This window comes from Euprymna scolopes, chromosome 20, assembly GCF_053919585.1.
Source record: "Euprymna scolopes isolate OS-2025 chromosome 20, ASM5391958v1, whole genome shotgun sequence".
Taxonomy (NCBI): Eukaryota; Metazoa; Mollusca; class Cephalopoda; order Sepiida; family Sepiolidae; genus Euprymna; species Euprymna scolopes.
In genome coordinates this window covers 50,058,704-50,081,995 of record NC_136501.1, presented here as the reverse complement: position 1 = coordinate 50,081,995, position 23,292 = coordinate 50,058,704, and the positions used below count along the sequence as shown (strand labels likewise).

The 23,292-nt window shown below is 35.2% G+C and overlaps 1 protein-coding gene across 3 annotated transcripts in view; it reads left to right on the top strand.

Annotated features, from left to right (window-relative positions):
* Positions 1–23,292, top strand: part of LOC145241426 (uncharacterized) — a 114,425-nt gene that overhangs the window by 48,632 nt on the left and 42,501 nt on the right. For 2 of the 3 annotated variants that reach the window (XM_080104374.1, XM_080104376.1), the window contains 4 exons: positions 836–938; positions 3,143–3,226; positions 5,346–5,498; positions 18,080–18,196. In XM_080104374.1, coding sequence (XP_079960500.1) covers positions 836–938; positions 3,143–3,226; positions 5,346–5,498; positions 18,080–18,196 — 457 coding nt within the window. The remainder of the gene's footprint in view (positions 1–835; positions 939–3,142; positions 3,227–5,345; positions 5,499–18,079; positions 18,197–23,292) is intronic. The other variant, XM_080104375.1, reaches the window with a different exon arrangement.

The window sequence follows — 23,292 nt, the reverse complement described above, 5'->3', positions numbered from 1 at the left end:
GAAATTTAAAAAATGAAAGATAAAAGATAAAGGTTTTTTCAAAAATTGTATTCCCTTACTCAATATATAATTTTGTGACTTCATTTTATATTCCTGTTGTTCTATTGTATAAGCTCCAATGATAATTGTTGAGTTTGGCATTATCCAGATAAGTCTCCTCTTGTGGAATAGAACTCTCTCTTTTCCTCTAACGCATTAAGCTATTTTGTGTGTGCGTGCGTGCGTGCGTGTGTGTGTATTCGATGTCTACTCTGTTAACCATGGTACATAAATGCCAATAACTGTTTCATGGCGTGATATTTTTTCGAAACCAAAGTTTGAAGCTTCTAATTAAAAATGGTAGGATTATTCTACTGTCCCAGAAAGTACCTAACTCCAAAATGCAATCCTCTGCTTATGGCCAAAAATACTGCTGCCACACACGAGGAGATAACATATAACACTCTTCCTTGTGGTTCCCTATAACACCTTTCGCACAGAAGAGACGTTGCCAGTCTCTCTCTGCTCTATTGTTATTTCTATGGAAGACGCTTGACTGAGATCCAATCTTTGGTTCCTTCTTGTAAGACATTTGCTGCAAGAACTCATTTTCTACGACATCGTAAATACCATGTTCTTTTTAATCTGGGCATAAATATTCCATAAATATTCCGATTTTCTGATGTGCCAGCCTGTCCTTCCAAAACTGGACTTGTTGTTGCAAATTGGATTTATTGTTTGAGCCGAGCATGAGAACGGCTCTAAGAATTAAATATGAAAAATTTTATTCTACAGTTTTCAGTGGGTTTATTTATTTACTTATTTTTATTTACTTATTTATTTTGCTTTTTCATAGAGAGCTTTTGATGCAAATCCAAATGCTGAACTGAAAATGGAAGTGACATCAGCATTAGAATTCCTAAAAAGACTCCCCAAACCGGAATCACCAAAAATACACAGTAAGTTTTTTTGTTTTGTTTTTTTTTTCTGAATTTTTGAGATGAAGATTGGTTATTCGTTTTATTGGGATTCTTTGGATTACTGTTCTCCTCTTGAGTCTCATTTTCACAACGTTTCGGCCAATGTAACCTAAATAATTCTTCAGATGTATCTTGTTGAACTCAGGAATTTCTCTGTCGAACTTGATTTACTTCGCGAGGGTAGCATGCTCTTGTTCCATTGGCTCTGACTGGATAGAGGTTTTAAGGAATTCGAAATTGTATTTGTCGGTCTCCCACACAGAGAATTGAACCGTCAACTTTCAGAAGATCACTTTTACAATTGATTTTTTCCAAACACTCTAAACTCAAACTCATTGTACAATCGTTAAAATTCCGCTCAAATTTTCAAGTTTGACAGAATGCATCTGAAGAAGGTTGGAGGTTACATCGACCGAAACATTATGAAAATGATACTTAATGAAACAGTAGTCCAAAGAATCTAAATAATACGAAGTTCTTTTTTCATCTTTTCTTCATTGTTTTTGAGAATTTGTGACTTCTTAGAACTGTCATTTGAACGATATTTTTTTTATTATTCCGATGGTTTCAGTAGTGTTTAAGAATTCTAGAATATAGCACAGAATATCTGATACTAAATTAACCGACATAAAATCAGCTTCCGTTAAAATGGACATAAGTTTTCAAATCGTTGATGCTTAACCGTTTAGCTGGGCGTCTTATCTAATGAAACTGCGTATCTGTAATCGTAGCAAACTGTTTTCTGTGTGTAAGTCACGACCTTCGTAATACATGTCATTAAGGCCTGTGGGCTGAAAAATGACGTCATTGCTGAGGTCTTAGCAAGCAAGATCTGTCGAATAGTCAGACTGTCGGTAATGAATCAAAAAATGTTTACAAGAAACTTTAAAATTGCATTTAAAAAAAGAGAGAAAAATAAGGAAATGATGATTTGTACGGAAGCTCATTCAATATTTAAAAAAAGGGGGGGGGTCATAACGAAAAAGTCGTGTGTTTATGCGTTAGAACATTTCATTGTTTCATGGATTTTACAGATTAAAATACGTTCTTTGTTTACTTATAAATTACATTTAAAAAGAAAAGAAAAAAGATAGGAACACGATTCGATTTATAGTAAATTCAAAAGTAAAGATTCTCCGGTGCTTTGCTTGGTATAAATACTCTAAAAGTTATGTAGCTTTTTGATAGCTCACGATATATACAATTTTTTTTTTTTTTTTTTGTATATATTTTTTGCTTATTTTTATTTAACCCAAACATGACACATTGCCACTGAGACAAAGAGAGCTACTATGAATGAGGGACCATGCCTACAGCATAGTGTAGGGAGGATTAATCGGAATCGAAATTGGGAATTAAAAAAAAGTAGGAAATTTCGAGGGGTATCGGAATCGGTATAAGAATCGGAAAAATGTGTGCTTATTTTCCGATGCCACAAACGATTCCTTTAATTATCTTTTTATTTTATCGTTTTTAAAACAAAAATCTCTCACCGCTGGTAGTAATAATAAAATGATAAATATTTATTGATTTTAAACTACCATTAAAACTAAAATCTATAGATCACCCCCCCCCCCTTCCCCACAAGTATGTTTTATTTTTGACGTTTGAAAACTTATCTGCACATCTAACAGGTGTTTTTACAGTAATCAGGGAAAACATAAAAATTTTATAGTTAAATATTTCTAGATTTATACAGAATCGGAATCGGTAATTGCATCGGAATCGGAGAAAAATATCGGAATCGTCCCATCACTACTGCAGGGTCGTTCTAAGTAGGGAGTTGAGCAGTAAAATGTCTGTTCATATTACATTTAAACTTCTGCGTGTTAGTGCATTCAGGGAAGCAACGAACAGGGAGGGAATTGCAAAGGCTAACAATTTAAGAGAAGAAACTATTAAAGTAAAACACTCTCTAACATCTACGAACTTCTACAGTGAAAGGGTGTGATTTTGCTGCTTGTCGGGTTGATGGGAGATATTTACATCGAAAGGGCATCAGTCACACGAAGCACGTTTCCATAGAAGTATGTGTAAGACAAGCACCCGGATGCAATATTTGTGGCCTTGGGACAAGGGTTGGAGCTTGGTCGACAGTTTTCTAACATGGTAGAAGGAGCCCACCTTTTACTTGCTCTTTTATTATTGTGATTGCATCTACATTTCCTTTTCTGTTTTTACAGGCGTGAGTACATCGGGAATCACAGTGAAATGGGATCAGGTCCTCTCCAAATGTGGCTTTCCTATTATGTATAAAGTTTACAAAGGTAGGAGACACATACCAGTACCACATGTAATACACAGGCACAACATTCACCTTTGCTTCACACATCATGTACTGACACTTAGCCATACAGAAGCCTGCTAAAAACTATAATAAAGGCTAAACTACAGAAGAACTTGACATTCGAAGCAACAACTGACACTAACTTGCGAGATGTTGCATGCCTATCTCTGCTCTATCGTTATTTTCTTAGCAAGTGCTCGACTGAGCCTCACTATTTGACTCCCTCTCCCCACATAAAACATTTACGACAAACACTCATCTAGCTACATCCACTATCAGCAATTTGCCTTACTCTCTATCTGTGCCTAAAACTAAATAGAAATTCTACAAATAAAGCTTTTCCCCTAGAACTGTCCATCTATGAAAAACAATACTGCGGATTTGCTTTTCAGCTGACTTCGCTTTCAAGACCAACGTAAACAAGTTATTGCTGAGCCGTCCTCTTAAATAATTAATTTCTATCCAAATTTTCTCTCTCTCTCTCTCTCTCTCTCTCTCTCTCTCTCATATATATAAGGTTAGTGGGAGAGCTTCACTTCATATTGTGTCATGCACACAAGTTTATATATATATATATATATATATATATATATATATATATATATAGAGAGAGAGAGAGAGAGAGAGAGATAGATATGTGACCAAATATACATTTGTCTGATACTCAATGATATTCAGAGCATATATATATATATATATATATATATATATATATGCTCTGAATATCATTGAGTATCAGACAAATGTATATTTGGTCACATATATATATATATATCAAAAGAGTAGAGATTTTCGCACACACACTGACGAAGTCACCTTTATATATATATATATATATATATTATTTAACTTGTCTATTTAGGGAAAAAATAATTGCCAGCCTACACATGACTTCTTACCATGTCTTGTATATTTTGTGCCAGTTATTCCCCCCCCCTCCGCCCTCGGTTTCGGTCTTTATGTATATATATATATATATATAATTATTTTCTGTTATAATAATTAAATACCTACAGACACTAGTGTTTCATCCTTTCGGGAATCTTCAGTGCAGGGTGTCACGATTACTACCAGTCGAACGATTCGAACCCCGTATCACGAGACATCTCTGGCTCGATTAGCGGAGACCTAATCCATTCGGCTACCATTAACCGCTTGAAATAACGTTGAATTTTAAACATCTTAATTTTAAGTGTTTATTTACGTCAGTCAGACAGTGATCTAATCGTTATACGATGATCTACGCATAAGAGCTAAATTGACCGACTTTTAATTCAACTGAAAGTGCTCAACGATAAGAAACGAATTTCTTAAAGGGGCTGTCATAATTATTTTCTGTTATAATAATTAAATATATATTAAAGTTCAATTGCCAAGCTTTGAAAACACATATTCTTTTATTTTTTCATAAGATTATATGCTACAAATCTGTTTCGTTAGCAATCTTAAACAAAAAGTAAAAATATGTTATCACTGTATTTTTTAATGCAGCAAATTCTTCAGAAAATTCTATGAAGAAAAAAACATATTCAAACACTATCTTTACATGTCACAAACAGTCAAAATCATACCTCTGATGTCGAGGGTGTAATTCTCTTTGTTGATCAGGTTTCGATCTTTTGTGTGTGTGTGTGTGTGTGTGCGTGCGCGCGCGTGTATGTGTGTAAAAATAGATGATGAAAATAAAATCGAGTAAATTTCAATATCTAATAGTCTATCAAATTCAAACAAGGAATCATAATAAAGAAAAATCCTTAACCCATGGATTTTCAAATATATGCTTCTCTCATCAAAGGATAAACATTAACAAAAAAAAAATATATCACTGGTTAACATGAATTTGAAAATATATATCACAGATTGGAAGTTCTAGGAAATAAACTTTGTTCATTGAAGTTCTGTATGGGTTTAGGTACACACAGAGAGAAAGAAAAGTCCCTTCCTCTGGTTGTAGCTAGACGAGTTCTTGCTATGAATGTTTCACATGAGAAATGCTACAGATGGGAACTAATAATTAATGCTAGTGATAAGAATAATAACATATGGTGAATGGATTGATGTTTCGATCCGAAATCTCATCAAGTCTGTTTCTTTTTCAGATGAGCAATGTGTATTTGAAGGCAAAGACTGTTTTGAGTTCACTATTGGCTCGCTCCAGTCTGCCACAGAATATTGTATACAGTTGCAGACGTGTGCAGAAGAGGATAACAGCCCTCTAAGTGATGCGACAAGAGCCATAACCATGCAGGAAGGTAAGTGTCACATTTTTTAGCTTGACCTCTCTTACATCTTCAATCTTGTGTCATAACATGTAAAAACCAAGTTGTCAGAATCTTTTGCAGAAATACTAAAGTTCAAAAACTCTTATCCATATTTTGTCAGTGATTGTTCTCCTTGTACGTATTTCCTCATGCCCTTTCCAGACTGACGGCTTGCTCTCTTATAATAAGTTTCTTATTTATACTTTAAAAAAAAAAAAACTAACTTGAGACAAAACTGGAAGACAGTGGACATTTATTTAAATTGATATTCTTTACAAATAACTGACCAATGTGGATGGGGGGAACAGAGAGAAAGATCGACAATTACTAATTAATCATATGCTGTCAGCTCATTACATTTACACCTCTGAATGCACCGTGTGCTTCCCTGAACTGCCTTTGTTTCTCTCTCTCTTTCTCTCTCTCTCTCTCTCTCTCTCTCTCTCTCTCTCTCTCTCTCTCTCTCTCTCTCAGAGCCAAATGATGTAATATCTTGTAGATAATGTATTCCCACAGCTTAGCTAATTTTACCCCGGGTCAACAAGTTGACCACTTCATAACCATTGTAGTAGTTGCTTCACCAGGCTATTAAGGGGTGAAGAGGCCACACCAGCATGGCTGTTAAAAGCTGATGCAAGCCTCATACCCAAAACGAGTAAAGCACAATGCCCTACTAAATACAGGCCCATCTGCTGTCTCACTGCTACCTACAAGCTCTTCACTGGCCTGGTTGCAGACAGCATCTATGAACACCTCTCCTAGGTATTTTCTAGGTATACTCTGGAGAGCATACCTAGAAAAAGAACAAGCACGGTGCAGGAGGAAGTGTTTAGGTTCCAAGGATAAGTTATTGATTAATAAGACCATCCTTGGAAGCTGCACGAATAGACGGAAGAACCTAAGCATGGCTTGGATTGATTACTGAAAAGCCTATGATAATGTACTCCATGCATGGCTACTGCGGTGCCTTGATTTATATAAGACTAGTGAGGGTACCCGGCGTTGCCCGGGTGTTTGGAGGTGTGTGTGTTGGGAGGGGAGGGGGGGGGGTAAATCAAAACACTAATGGAAACTAAAGAATAAGCGAAGTAATAAGTATGTTTAAATATAGAAAAGCGACGTTAAACTTCTTAAAAGAATCGGAAAAACAAAAACAAAAAAATAATCCTGTTTCAATATTAAAACTTTAAAAGTCGAAAAAAAAAATTTATCCGATACCTCGGATCGAACCTGCAATCTAAAGATAACAACACTGCCACTTTGCCCATTGTGCCATGACCGCTTTGGCGAATTTAGGTTGCTATTTATAATACTAGCATTTCAGCCCAGCGTTGCCCGGGTGTTTGGAGGTGTACGTTGAGCAAAACAAAATAAAAAGCGATCATTTTTTTTTTAAATTTGACCCCTATTATGACCCTTTAACATTTATTGTTTTGAGCTCAAATCAAGTTATTAAGTTAGATCTATATCCAAGGAATCTATATCTAAAATTTCAAGTGTTTAGACACAAAATTGACGGAGAAGTTTGGTAGAGTTCTCAAAGGCCATATCGTTGAACTTTGACCGTTTAACAGCTAAATTTCTGACCGAAAATGGATTACAAAGATTTCCCCAAATCTCAGTACCCTGTATATCAAATTTCCAGTCTGTAGACTGAAAATTGACAGAGTTATTACGTAGGAAAATGCACACAGACACACTCACACACAGACACGTTCACTTTTATATATATAATAGATATATATATAGAGAGAGAGATTCATCTAGTAATCAAATAGATCATTGCAGTACATATGAAAATGTGACAAACAATTTTAGCATTAATGGAACAATAACAGTAATCAACATCTGAAGAGGAATCTTCCAAGGAGATAGCTTATCTCTTTTACTTTTTTACCTGATGATAGATCCACTAAGTAAACTAGTTAATAAAAGCTCGAGTGCCAAGGTCACCTATAAGATCTGGACAAAAAGAGTCAACCACCTGCTCTTCATGGAGGACCCCAATCTATATATCAACTCTGACGCTGACTTACAAATCAAAATATATTGGAATGAAGTTTGGTCTGTACAAATGTGTCAAGTGCTTCATTACAGCTGGGAAGAACGTCCAAACGAAAAACATAATACAGCTTTATGAAGATACTGACATCAGACCTAGAAGAGCAGAAACAATACAAATACCTTGGCATAGAAGAGGACGATTCAATTTGACATGCCAATAGGAGAGAAAAAATTGGCAGTGGATATATACACCATTTAAGGAAAATTTGTAAAACACAGCTTACAAAAAAAAAACAAGGTAACTGCCATTCTGCTGGGGAACGGTTACTATATAATGCGACACGATGGAGTGTGTAAATATCTCTACTGGGTGATCTGTAAAAAGTTGAATCTCGAATGCAGCAGCAAGTCTTGGGAACATGTTTACCAGAAATAACAGTTGGAAATAAGTCATTCACCATCCATTATAACTATCCAATTCCTAAATGCTATGTATCTAGAAAACGGAGCCATAAAACCTGACATAGTGACATGTGACAAGAAAGAGAAAGAAGCAACCTTAGTAGAAGTCAGTGTCTCCAATGATGCTGGATTAAACAGATGAGAAGGAAAAGATAACGAAATACCAAGGTTTTATATTTACGACATGAAAAGAAACTGGAATCTTAGGAAGATCTCCGTCATTCCAGTAATTATAGGAGCTACTGGACTCGTGAAGAATTTCAGAAATTACCTGACCAATATACCCGGTGAACCAAGTGCAATGGACGATCTGTAAAAAGTTGAATATCGAATGCAGCAGCAAGTCCTGGGAACATGTTTACCAGAAAGAACAGTTGGAAATAAGTCATTCACCATCCAATATGACTATGTAATTCATGTAACTACGTACCTAGAAAACGGAGCTATTAAATCTAACATAATAATATGGGACAAGAAGGGGAAAGAAGCAACCTTAGGTAGAAGTTAATTTCCCCAATGATGCTAGGTTAAACAGAGCTGAAAGGAAAAGATAACGAAATACCAAGGTCTTATGTGCGGCATGAAAAGAAATTGGAATCTTTGGAAGATCTCCATCATTCGAGCAATTATAGGAGCAACCAGATTTATGAAAAAGAATTTCAAAAACTACTTGGCAAATATACCCAGTGAACCTAGTGCAAAAGGGATTCAAACAATTGCACTTAAAGGGGCGGTTAGAATCTGGAAGAAATTTCTCAGTTGGAATGTATAAGATATCGAGTAAATGGCTGGCATCCAGCAGGATGCCTCATCCCCATCTTAAATTAAATGATAGGAAAATTGAAAAATAAAAAGTAAAGCATTTGTTAATTCAGCCTTAATTCAAATATATACTAGTTGAGCTACACGTCTAATATTTAACACTACTTCAATCTTGACTTGAATTGAGTGATCCATGAAATGACGAAGGAACGGTGTGGAGTGGAAAGAAGAAAAACAAAAAGAAAAACAGCAAAAAAAAAAAAAAAAATAGAAGAAAAAACGGGGGAAAAAAAAACAAACAAAAAATAAAAAAGATTACTAAAGCTCTCCCAACCTTTTCTAAATAATAAATAGCCAATGTTTTTCGGTTTCTCCAAAACCAAAAACAAACAGCTCATATACAGTGTCACAAAATAATGTATACACGTTTTAATCTGTTATAACTCATTGAATTTATTGATTTTTTACTTGCAAAAACAAAACCTGATAAAAAAAAAAAAAATAGAAAAGTAAGAATACATATTCAAAAACGCTGATAGCAAAATTAGCAAAAACATAGAAAATTAACTGTTATGGAGTACTACTGCCACATCTGCAGATGAGCTCCTAAGAGTACCTTTTCCTGCCTTGACAGGGTACATAGTGGGCAAGGACCTTTTCGCCTCCCTACTTCTTTCCTACAGAAGAGACGTTACAAACCTATCACTGACCTATTGTTACTTTCACGGTAAGTGCTCCACTGAGCTCCAATCCATGATTCCCCCTGTAAAACGTTTGTAACAAATACACGTTCAGTTACAGCAACGACCTTCAGCAATTTCCCTTACTCTCTATCTGTGTCTGAAACTAAACGTAAATTCCATGAGCTGAGTTTCTTTCCTAGGACTGTCCATCTGTGGAACGCGGTACTGTGGAACTGCTTTCCGGCTGACTATAACTTGGTCCTTTTCAAGTCCAATATAAATAAGTTCTTGTTGACTTGTCCTTCTAAATAGCTAAACCCTACCCAAGTTCCACCATTACTGATCATCAATGAGTTGTCTCACCAACTACCTAAGACTTATTAACCGTTATCCTTGTGTGGCTTCCTGGCCTTGATAAAGTGGTGAATTTAAAATTTTAAAAATAAAAGGTAGAGACTACAATATTTAAAGCAGGAAACCTTAAACAACTGCAGAAAATGAGAGTAGCGATTAAAGAAGGATGTGCTCAATTATTGAAATAAATTTTGCAGGACGTTTGTAAGGTCTATTTTTTCACGATATGAAAGGTTAAAGGAGAGTAGAAAATGGTCCTTGGGTTTACTTTCGACAGCCTTGTAGCTCTCGCTTTCCTCACATTCCATGAGCAATATTTCTGACAAAGGGAGAAGAATTGCTTTCTGATGAGTCAGAATCTGTCAATTTAACGTTTGGCTAGTTTTTGATCTTGAAGTAGTATACAAGGATCGTTCCAAAAGCAAAGCCGTCTATCTTTTTAACACAAAAAGTTGAAGAGCTACAGTAACAGAAGTGGTACCATTAAAACGAGCAACTTTTTGTGCTTCAGAATTTGTTTTTCTACATAGCCAGGACCATTCTCAATGCACTTTTGCTGGCGATGAACGATGGCTGTGCATGGGCGTCCAGGGCACATTTTGTCATATGAGGGTCATTCCTAAGGTAAAGCCTCTCATTTTTTTACTCAAAAAGTTGAAAATTTATGCAGACGGGAGTGGTAGCATTAAAATGAGCGACCTTTTGTGCCCCAGAATTTATTATTCTATATAGTCACCACCATTCTTAATGTATTTTTGCCAGAAATTCAATGACACATCTCTGCTCCTGATGCACGTCCATGACAGGAGGTGCTTTCTTAGGCTCTCACTGTCAATATCTGCAACAGAGATGAAACTTTCAGGTCATGAATGCATAAGTTCAGTCATCGTAACAATGCAACTTGCAATCCTCTCTGATCCATTCAAGCGGAATAAAAAATTGGGTTATTCAGACTACTATTCTCATCTTTTTCCCAACGTTTCAGTCAATGTAACCTCCGACCTTCTTTAGGCATATCTTGTCGAACCCAGGAATGTTTCTATGTGCAAGGACCCAAAGCGCAGTGGTCTTAATACTTGGAAAAAATCAATAGTATAATTGATATTCTCCTGAAGGTTGAAAGTTCAATTCTTAGTGTGGACGACCGAAAAATACAATTGTGAATTACTACTTAGGACATCTATCCAGTCGTGGCTGACAAAACAAGAGCATGCTACCCCCGTGAAGTAAATAAAGGGTTCTGTTTGAAACTCCGTCAAAATTCCCGAGTTCAACAGAAACATTTCCGAGTTCAACAAGAGACACCTGAAGAATGTCGGAGGTTACATCAACCGAAACGTTGTGAAAATGACACTCAAGGTGAGAACAGTAGTTCGAAGAATCCGAATGAACAGAAATAACTAATCTTCATCTCAAAAATTCAGGACCAAAAAAAAATAGAAGGTATTACTTTTGGAACACCTATCGTACAATTTTTTTTTGCTCCTTACATCAAGTGGCTTTATGCCTTGTGTGAAGCGATATTTTAAAGAAAAGAGGAAAAGAGAAAACAGGTTAGGTTTAAGATTTTATGAACATTCTGAAATTACCATGAGTAGCCTTTACCTTTATTTAAAGTTCACTTTCTACGTTTTTGTTAAAATGTTGCCATTACGTTTAAATGTGTATTCATACTTTTCTACTATTCCGTCAATCTTGTTTGCATGTCAAAATCAGTAAACTGAACGAGTTATAGCGATTCAAACGATGTGTACATGATTTTGAGCCAACCTTTATATACGCTTTGATCTTAGCCAATAGATGCAAAAAAAAAAAAAAAGAACTCAACTAAAAAAAAAAAATTACCCTATGAAATAAAACGCCGCCATTTGAAGCAAGATCTGACATGTAGCAAGTACCACTTTTTAACCACATTGATTTAAGCATTGTTTTTGTTTTGTTTGTTTTTTTTTGCCGTTTTTCTCTTTTATTACAATAATCTTTCCCCGTTGCAAATGAGATTTTGCATAATTACTATGTTTTTACGTTCATTTTTTTTGTGGGGGTAGCGGGGGCGGGGGTATAAAGTCATTAAATATTCATAAAACGCAGATACGTTCTACGATAGAGTGCTGCTGCCATGTCTGGAGAGGTGCGCCGTTCCATAGCACCTCTTTCTTGCCTTGCAGATTACAAAAGCACCTCTTTCTTGTCTTGCAGATTACAAACCCGACTTCACAATCTAGTTGGTGAACATCTAATCTGTTCTCTACAGCTCCTTTCTCACAGAAGATACGCGTTACTAGTTTGTTTGTTTGTTTGTTTGCTTTTTTGTTTGTTTGTTTGTTTGTTTATTTTTTTTACTGGTAATACAACATTTTGTGATCTTCGCCCAGCATCAAACATTCCGCCTTCCACTGAAATTGGAAGTTTATGGGGAATACAAATTCACATGCGGTTCCCAGTCAGCATTTTATATCCCTGTCGGGGGACATGATATACATCGCCTAGTATTTCCAAATCGTCACCCATTTTAGGATGGGCAGGCTTGACGTCGCGTAACTTTCATGATTTAATGGGGACTAGTGAAACAATGTTATTATGTTGTAGACTTTCTTCACTCTAATCGTCACTCCCATGAAAGGTGCTCGACTGAGCTTCAATCTCTGGTTCCTCCTAGTTCGACATTCACAGCAAGAGTTTGTCTACCTACTACAACTGCAACTAACTTTCTTTAATTCTCCCCCTAATTCATAAAAAGAATTTCTTTCCAAGATTTTTCTATCTCTCAAATACAACAGAAGGTGCTCGACTAAGCTCCAATCTCTGTTTCCTCCTTGTAAGACATTCACAGGAAGAACTCGTCTTGATACCACAACTGAAAAGAATTTCCCTTTCTTCTGCCACGTGCCTAAAATCAAACACAATTTCCATGAACAGAATTTCTTTCTAAGAACTTTCCATCCGTGGAATACATTACGATGGGATCGCTTTCCTGCAAACTACAACATGGCCATCTTCAAATCCAATGACAACGAATACTTGTCATAAACCGTTCCATAAGAATACCATTTTGTACATTTTATTACTGATTTTCAATCCTTTCGTAATATTCTTCATAATTAAACCGGCAATGTATATATATATATATATATATATATATATATATATATATATATATATATATATATCACTAACATTTATCCTCGCGTGAATTTTTGTTTTGATAAGCGCTGGCTTATTGACTTATTGGTAAAAAAAAACAGAATGAATAGGTAAAAAGATGTAGATTATTTGTACGTTTGGAAAAGATGACAATTAAAAAAGATCTTATGGACACAAAATAAAAATAAAAATAACATATTTATTATTTTCTCTCACATAAGTGGCTTAATGCCTTGTCTCAAGCAATTTCCATTAAAAGTACATATTTGGTGGAGACGGAGGGTGCTTCATAATTCGGTTTATATCGAGATTGCATACTATGTAATTTGAATCAGGGGGGTTTTAACCACTGGAGAGTTTGATTCAAGAAATAAGTGCCGCAAATCTTTAAAATCCTGGAAAAAAAATTTTTTTATCAACGCTTAATGTTTTGAACAAATATTTTATGTGTGAGGTTATACGGCTTTAATTGGATATTCGAATAAGCTTGTCGAATGTTTACTAACACTTTTTCGACCGTTTTATGGAAAATAATCGAACGTCCCAGCCATTGGACATGGATCCGACCGTCTACCATCTTGGAATGGCTTTCATAAAGCTTCACAATGTATTTTGTCAGGCACTTTCTAGTTGCAGTCACACGAGACTCCCAAGATGACTGGACTCAAATGTAAGTAACAGTTACTTATCCATTGCTCAGTTACTTCTCTCTCTTTCAGCTCCAACAACACGTTTTTATTATTATTATTATTATTATTATTATTATTATTATTATTATTATTATTATTGGGACTATAGAGTAGGGAACCTGAGGCAAAATGAGATAGCGGGGTAAAACGAGACATCACAGATAACTGAAACAGAGAGAGAGTGAGAGAGAGATAGTGATAAAGAGAGAGAGAGAGAGAGAGAGAGAGAGAGAGAGAGAGCTCTTTCGTGAGGAGTCTGATAAAGAGATCACGTGGTAACGCCTTGCCCCCAACGTCTACCATTGTTTTATTCAGCCCCGTACATGAAAAAGGGGTAAGTATTCAAAATGTATCTATTTTGATCTGTGACGAACTGTACTCTGAGAGTGCAGAAAGCTGGGTAGCCTGTCAAAGGGATTGTAGGAAATGGGCACACTACGGCTGTGCAGGTCTAGACGAATGCAACAAGACCCCAATCTTCATTTGTGAGCTCTGTGAAGACTGACTTATTCAGACCAAGATCCGTCTCGTTTTGCCCATACAGTTCCTATTTACTATGCCTCCCCACCGGACAGAGTTAGACACTAGGGTCGTTTTTTAATGTGGAGAAAAGGAACAAAAATAAAAATTGTCTCAGTCGTGAAGGATTTCTCCTCCACTGACAGAGAACAAGAAATTGGAGTGCAGCATCTGAAGAACAGATACTACACTTAATACAGTTAGCTGAATGAATCATCTGTATTTCTTTTGAAAATAATTTCTCATCTTTTTTTTTGTTGTGGCATTGTTTTCTAATACTTTGAATGTTCATTACACAGAATATGGTTTATATGTCAATGCTACCTTTGACTCGACAGTTCTTTTTCCCTTAAGTATCTCGTTTTGCCCCAGGTTCACCTACCTCGTTTTCAATATTTACAAAACGATCCCAGTCAGCCATAGAGTATCAATATACTTTAAGTATCTCGTTTTGCCCCAAGTTCCCCTATTCTCTATATTACTTATGCCCCCCCCCACTTCTTGAGTATGAGTGTCGTTCTTAAAGTAAGGCTTCCTATTTTCTAACTCAAAAACTAAAACGTTGAAGAGCTACGAAAACAGGAGTGGTACCATTAAAACGGGCGGACTTTTGTACTCCAGAATTCATCTTTCTACATAGTCACCACCATTCACAATGCACTTTCGCCAGCCTCTTTTGATGCCTCAGTCGTAAAAGTGCAGAGTGTGCTTTGTCGCTCACATCTCTGTTGCCACTCTGAAATCAAAGAACCCATCTCCTGACTGTGCTGACATCAATTGCATTGGCTTTATAAACATTCAACAGGTGCCAGTGACTGTTAATCGGTTCAATATTTGTACATGGAGGAATTCAATGACGCATCTCTGCTTCTGACGAACGTTAGAGGTTGCTTTCTTGAAGTCTAGCACTGTCAATATCTGCAACAAAGAGATGAAACTTTTAGGTCTTAGTTGATGTTAACACAGTTAAGAGATGGGTTTGTTAATTTGAGAGTGTCGACAGAGATGTAAGTGACAAAGCGCGCTCCGTACGCCCATGCACAGCATCACCCCACCACTAAACAAAATGCATTGAGAATAGTGGTTACTATGTAGAAAATAAATTCCGGAACACAAAATGTCACTCGTTTTAATGGTAGCCCTCTCATCTTTGCAGCTGTTAAATTTTTTGAGTTAAAATAAGAGACTGCACATAATTTGGCGCAGACACCACCAGAAACAACCTTAACTGCATTTTTTAAACTTTACTTTTGGAACGACCTTTGTAATTTGTATTCTTTGTATTAATTAGACTACTATTCTTCTCTTGGTTATTATATTCACAGCATTTCGACCGACGTAACCTCCGATCTTTTTCAGATGCCTCTTTATAAACCTGGAAACTGAATTAAAGTCAAACTTGGGAAATTTTTATTTCAAATTTGAAGAGAATTACAATATTTTGAACTGAACCTTTTATTTTTATTTTTATTTTTTTACAAAGGATTCACCTCTTATTAAGGCCTCAAAGGCCACTCGAGGATAAGGGTTAATGAGTGTATGATAGTTATTGGGACAAGATTGTAGTAATTGTTATTAGTGAAAATTTGGTAAATTGGATTACTTAAAGGAAAGGCCCATCAAGAACTTGTTTACGTTGGACTTGAAGACGATCATATTGTAGTCAGCTGGAAAGCAGGCAAACAGAAGAGAGTTCCACAGGTGTGCAGTTCTAAGAAAGAAACTTTGTTCATGGAATCTATGGTTAGATTTAGGCACAGATAAAGAGTGAGGGAAATTATTGATAGTGGTTTCAGTTAGGCAAATGTTTTTCGTGAAAATTTAGCAGAGGGGGGTACAGATTGGAGCTCAGACGAGCACTTCCAATGAATATATCGATAAAGCAGAAACAGGCTAGCAACGTTTCTTCTGTGGGAAAGAGGTTGCAGGGAAGAGAAAAGGGCATCCCTATTTGGCTAAGAACTCAGTAGTAGATATCCCTCATTTTGTCAGACATGAAGTGTTTATTGTTATTATTGCATGCGGTAAGGATCGAACCTTCAACCGCCAGAAGTCTGTCACTTTGAACTGATTGTTAACCAAATCAACAATGACAACCTTTCCAGCTACGAATTGTCATGAAATTGGTAGCTGGAAAGTTTACTTGAGAGTTTATCATTCAAACTTCTCGGCCTAACATTCACACATAACACGAATTGGAGCACATGAAAGACATTGCCAAAGCTGCTGCAAAAAAGTTGAGCTCTCTCTACCATGCTAGAAAAATACTCACACCTGATAGTATCTTTTATACATGGGATGTTGTTGCCACATATGGGCCAGTGCATCAACCACTAGTCTCTCTCTATTAGACGGAGTTAAAAAAAAAAAGAAGAGTTTCCAATCTAATAGGTCTCATGCTGTCAACCAAGTTCGAGCCCCTGTCCCATCGCCATTCTTGTTTTACAAATATTTTTTATGGAATGTACCTCCTCAACATAAATAACCCCAACTAACATGAGAAGCAGCAAAATCCCACACTTTCCATGCTGTAAAGGTCGCCTGATGCTGATCTTTTACAGATGCATCTTTTCAAATTTGGAATCTTCTAGTCGAACTCGGGAATACTTTGAAAGTTTCTTTCCTTGAATTGCTAGACTTTGGAATTTCCTTTCTGTATCATGCTTCCCCGACTATATTAACATGCATAAATTTAAGTGCAAAAGGAACACACATCTCGCTGCTCAACTCCCTATTGAGTGTCCTTGTAGTCCATCCATCCAGCCCAGCCATAGTCAGGATTGAACTCACTACACAAGTTTGTAGTGTAATTCAAATCTTGTCGGTAGTTGAATACTTGATGCTTTCCCAGGACTATCAAGGGTATTTTTATCGTGATGCCATCACTAGACGGGGTGCCTACAACAGCTTAAGAGAGTCCCATCTACCCTCGAGAGAAGATCACGCCAGTTTCTCAACCTAGTACTTTACCTTACGGTACATACAGCGCCTTGCCTTCCCAAGTGGTCACCCATCTGGTATTGGCCAGGCTCAACGTTGCTTAATTTTTTTTTTTTTTTTTTTTTTTTTTTTACACAGTGATCACCACTTATCAAGGCCCGGAAGCCACTCAGGGATAAGGGTTATTGCAAGTACATTACGTTAGTGTGGAGATTTGATGAAGTGTTTACTTAAGGGGGCGGTTCATTAGGAATTTGTTAACATTAGACTTGAAGACATCCAAGTTGTAGTCCGGAGGGAAGCAGGCAGACGGAACAGAGTTCCACAGGCGTGCAGTTCTAAGAGATCACGCCAGTTTCAGTGATCTGGTAGGAACCGGTGTGTCAACGTGATTGTGCTGTATATAAAAGGTTGCCAGAGGTTGGCAAAAATGCATGGAGAATGGTGGTGACTATGTAGAAAAATAAAAAAAAAGTTTCACGTAAAGATTTTATAGTTTGACTAAAGTCTCCATTTTTCTTTGTCGAGATCGAAATTTATATGGAATTTTGAACTGAATTTTTTAATGGTCCCTAATTTATAGTTGCGCCTTAGTATTACCTGTAGTTAGAACCGAACTAGAAGACAGTCACTCAAAACTTAATACTTATTAGAACTTAGCACCTTTATCCATTGCACCACATGTCAATGTATATATTCCCGAGTTCGACTAGAAGGTTCCAGTTAGGAAAGAATGCATCTGAGCAAAGTCAAGGGCTAAATCTTCGAAATCGTTAATATAACACCTGAGGTGAGGATGATGGTGGCTAAGTGGTTACCGACACAGACTGACAACCTAGGCGTTCCAAGTTCGAATCCAGTTTGTTCCACAGAAACACTTTCATCAGACTCACACTTGGGCTTGTGTCTAACCTCCTGAAAGAGAGGTAAACAAAATAAACAATCAAAGCGAGGATAGTAGCCCAAAACAATAATCGAAATAGCACCCAGATTAATGTGTTTGCTTTTATTTCAGTACCCGGTCCACCTCTCAACCTGCAGGTCGTGGGACGCACAGTTAATTTGCTGAAGATCAGCTGGGACCCACCACAGTCGGCAAACGGAACGATTAAATTATATCACGTTTTGGCAGGTCAGTCTGACCAGTTAATTTTTTTTTTTTAATTCCGAACCATAATTTATTGACAAGTACAAATAAATAAATTTGCCTTACAATTGACCATTTGTGCTTCCGCCTGCTCGTATGTCTGCCGGGCACTTATGGGCATCAAAACCTACTCAACAAAACGGCAACAAATTCGGCATGATCAATCATGAAATTCCAGGTGAAAGAGAGAGACATAGGAAGGTAAAAAATAATGTTAAATAGGTATAGGCTCCAAAAGTAATTGGGTAAAATTACATCCAATTTGGAATTAACTGATTTGGTTTGGTTGTTTTGTTTTAGGCCATATCAACCCTTTTCGGCTTATTTATTGCTGAATCTGGGAATTTTGGAAAATATGTTTTATGCGTCAAGTTCTTTATATTTTCAAATATTTATTCATGATGTTTGGTTTGGTTGTTTTGTTTTAGGCCATATCAACTCTTTTCGGCTTATTTAATGCTGAATCTGGGAATTTTGGAAAATGTGTTTTATGCATCAAGTTCTTTATATTTTCAAATATTTATTCATGATGTTTGGTTTAGTTGTTTTGTTTTAGGCCATATCAACCCTTTTCGGCTTATTTAATGATGAATCTAGGAATTTTGGAAAATATGTTTTATGCATCAAGTTCTTTATATTTTCAAATATTTATTCATGATGTTTGGTTTGGTTGTTTTGTTTTAGGCCATATCAACCCTTTTCGGCTTATTTAATGATGAATCTAGGAATTTTGGAAAATATGTTTTATGCATCAAGTTCTTTATATTTTCAAATATTTATTCATGATGTTTGGTTTGGTTGTTTTGTTTTAGGCCATATCAACCCTTTTTGGCTTATTTAATGCTGAATCTGGGAATTTTGGAAAATATGTTTTATGCATCAAGTTCTTTATATTTTCAAATATTTATTCAGGGTTTTTGGTTTGGTTGTTTTCTTTTCTTTTCTTTTCACAGCATTTTAATCTTTTTTCGATTGCCAAATTTTACAGCATTTCAATCTTTTTCAATTGCCAAATTGGGTCCAATCATTTTGGCAAAAGTTTTTATACTTCAAGTTCTGTATATCTTCAAATATTTATTCGTTGTGTTTAGTTTGGTTGATTTTGTAAAAGAAAATTGTTTTCGTTTTTGGTTTTGCAGAACATAATTGAGTTTTGCAAAGGAAAGGAAAAAAACAATAACATCAATGTTTGGTGCATTTAAGTCAAGAAGTCGATATCTTCAGACAGCCTAATCTAGTAGCACCAAGTAGAATGTACGTGACATGTGGGAGGATCCAAATTATACTGCTACTGTTATTATCTGCAGTATTACTGGGTTCCAATATTTGGTTTCTCCCTGTAAAGGATTCGCAGAAATAACTTTTTTATTACAATCATTGTCTGCCACTGACACCCATCAAGAGGCCTACAGATTATCTTTGGGGCAAAATTCTACACTCACCAAAACTCTCAAATTATAGCCTTACCAATTTTCCTATATCAAAATTGAGAAACTATTCAGTTATGAATACTGACCGCCAATCGATTGAAAACTGTGTTTTCTAAAGCTTATTAAAATCTATTAAAATCCGTTATTTCTGAACAACTTTTGGTGTTATCAGAAAGATAAAACCCTGAAGTTTATTCTGTTAAAAGCAGAATAATATAATACTTTTCTATAATTTTTAATAGAATTTTAAGTTTTAAATTAAAATAAAAAAACGTCAACAAAACAAATATTTTTTAAAAGGTTTTCAAATCAATTAAACTAACTTTTTTATGTCTAAATAAAATCTGCTATGATTGGCTATGAGATTATGCAAAAATATTAGAATATAATTACGTTGTATTTAAATAAATTCAAATAATTCAATTATTTCGCACGACCTTGTACATTTTAGGAACTATGTGCTTACCACCGCCATCTTGGATTTTAGGTATGGGAACCCAGTCGCGTCTAAATATTTATTCAAGGATTTTCAAGAATTTTAATGTAACTAGACAGGCAAATACATGTTTTTTAATAATTGAATAAAATTATAATTACAAACGCCATTTATGGTGAAATATGTTATTTTTAGCTTTATAATTTTTTTTTCTTTATAATAATTGATCAATCAAACTTTAAATTTTCCCTAATATTTGTTAATACTTCCTAATACTTGCTTTTTTTCTATTTTTACTTCAAACCTAAGTTTTGAGCATTATATTTCTGTTTTAATATCACTTTTGGTCAGTTTTTAATTTCATGATTAAAATCATTTTTCCTTTCTTATTTTCTAATTCATAATAACCAATGAGCCACACTTTTTTTTCCCCATAAACTAGATTATAATATATTTTCCCCAATTTTTTATTGCATAAATCAAGTTGACAAAGACTTTCATTAGAGTTTGGTGGCCCTTAAAAGGACCGTTTTTTGTAACTCTCTGGGGGGGATGCAACTTGTTGGAATGTCACAACCATTATCTACGGAAATCCATGTTTTCATAGTTATAGTTAATTTTCAAAAAGGGAGATAACAACTACCGTATCTTAAAAACAAAAACGTAATATGCAGATACAATTATCACTTATAATCTTCACACCATGTTTTTAAAAAAAAATTTTTGTTGTTGTATCGATTCTTTAAAGCATTCTTTATGTACTGGTACATATTCTAAAATAAAATCTTTAATTTAGTTTTAAAGATTTAAAAGTATGCCTATTTTAACGTTTTCGTAAAAAAATATTTTTTTATCCTCATCTAAAAGATAATAATTATTGATGAATTCAATGAATCTCAGTTATTGATAAAATATTCAATGAATCTCAATTATTGATAACATATTCAATGAATCTCACACTTCAAAACGCAAAAGATGAAAAAATTAGACACATTCAAATTTCGGATTTTAATCTTCGATATTGAAGGCACCCTGTTATTTATTTATTTATTTATTTTTTCTACACTCGGTCACCCTCCTACCGCAAAATGAGTGTGTGCTTAGTGGATCGCTTCGACTTTAAGGGGTCGAACAAGGGACAAAGGAGTAAGGGGAGGGGGTATGAAGTTCCCCAAAATATATTTATACAACGACTTACATGCATATAAAGTGCATTCTTTATTTATTAACCAGTGAAAATTTTATATTGATTAAATAATTACCTGATTTTTTGTAGATTTTTAAAGACAGACTCTGTTACGAAAATCAAAAACACATAAATTTGGCGGTCACTAGTTATAAATCTCGATTTATTGTTAACTGAGCAATATATTTAATCTTCTTCACATATATTTTAAAAAAAAATGAGTTGGACGAGTAAAAAAAAGTCACAATCCCAATTTTCCATCCCCAAAATGGAGAAACTAGTCGATTACTGCTATTAAATATAATGCTCATTTTCATTAAATTTATGTAGGAAAGTAATCCAACCTTAAAATTTAATATATTTGTTCATATTTGTTTTAATTTCTTTTTTGCAGATATATTTCAGGTTGTTTACATGCAATCTTATGAAGAAAGTAGAATTTAAACTTTTGTTGAATTGAAACGAGTCTCGTATTTAATACATATCATGTTTTAATATATAGGTAAAAACACATTAAAAATAAGTAAAAAACACATTAAAAATAGGTAAAATAACACATTAAAAATTGACAAAAAACACATAAAAGTTGGAAATAAATCAAAATCACATTAAAAATAGGAAAAAGTATTTTAATATTCAAAACACACTAGAATATGTAAAACACATTAAAATAGGTAAAAAGGCACATTATAAATAGGTAAAACATATTAAAATAGGTAAAAACACATAAAACATAGCTAAAAACACATGAAAAATAAGTAAAACTCGCATAAAAATGGGAGAAAACACATTAAAATTGTAAACATAACATAAACAAATATAAAAACTCATTAAGAATTTTAAAAAGAGACATTTAAAATAAGTTAAAATCGCAGTAAAAATAGGTTAAAATATATTAAAATGGGTAAAAAATACATTAAAATAGGTATAAGAACGCATTAAAAATAGTGGGTAATTGTTACGGCTTTACCTTATCATTAGCTACAAATAAAAAAAAAAACAATTCTTCATTTCTTCTTCTCTCTTAATTTCCCCTCTCTGTCCTGCTCTATGTAAATCTTACGACCTAGTCCACAAATTTCAAAATTTCATCATGACAAGTTTCAAGAAAAAATACACGATTAAACCCGGTTCTCCAACTTCCAACGTAGACCCCTACTACTATGTCTCCTTCTCCAACATCAGGAGTCTACGTTCTAACCTTCCAGAGGTTGAAACCCAATTACAGGAGACTAAACCAGACCTTTTATTTTTAAGTGAAGCTGGCATTGGACAGGCTATTTCCCTAGAAGAGTTCGCAATTAAAGGATACTCTAACTTAACTTCTAAATCTGACCCCCAAGATCGCCATGGGCATGGAATATGTGCCTATATTAAAGATAGCTTTCCATGTGGTAGGGGCATCCCCAGGGAAGATCCGAACTTACCCTATATGTGCTTCCGGATTGCTTTAGCTCACACTACGGCATTTTTATTTACTCTCTATCGCCCCCACAACAGCGGAGTTACTATCTTTAAAAGCATATCTGAGAAAATTGACCAAGTCCTATCTGCTTATCCTTTAGCTATCATTCACTTATGTGGAGACTTCAATGTTCACAACGTCGAATGGCTGATCCACTCAAACAAGACCGATGATGAGGGGAGGTTCTGTCATGATTTCTCCATTGCCTATGACCTCACTCAGATTGTTCAGGAACCCACCCGTGTGCCCGACAATGACGGCCAGTATGCGAGCCTACTAGACCTTTTTCTCACAACTTGCCCTGAACTATGTTCAGTTTCTGTTCTGTCGCCTCTTGGATCTTCCGACCACTCTGTTGTATCAATTAAGATGAAAATGAAATGTAATAAGTCCCCAGACGTACCTCTCCATCGTACAGTATATCGATACACTAAGGCTGACTGGGATAATTTCCGTACATTTATAACTGATCTACCTCTGCATTCTATATTTAAAAAGGATGTGTCCTCTATAGTATTAGACCTGACGGAATGGTTAATTGTAGGTATTGACCGTTTCATACCC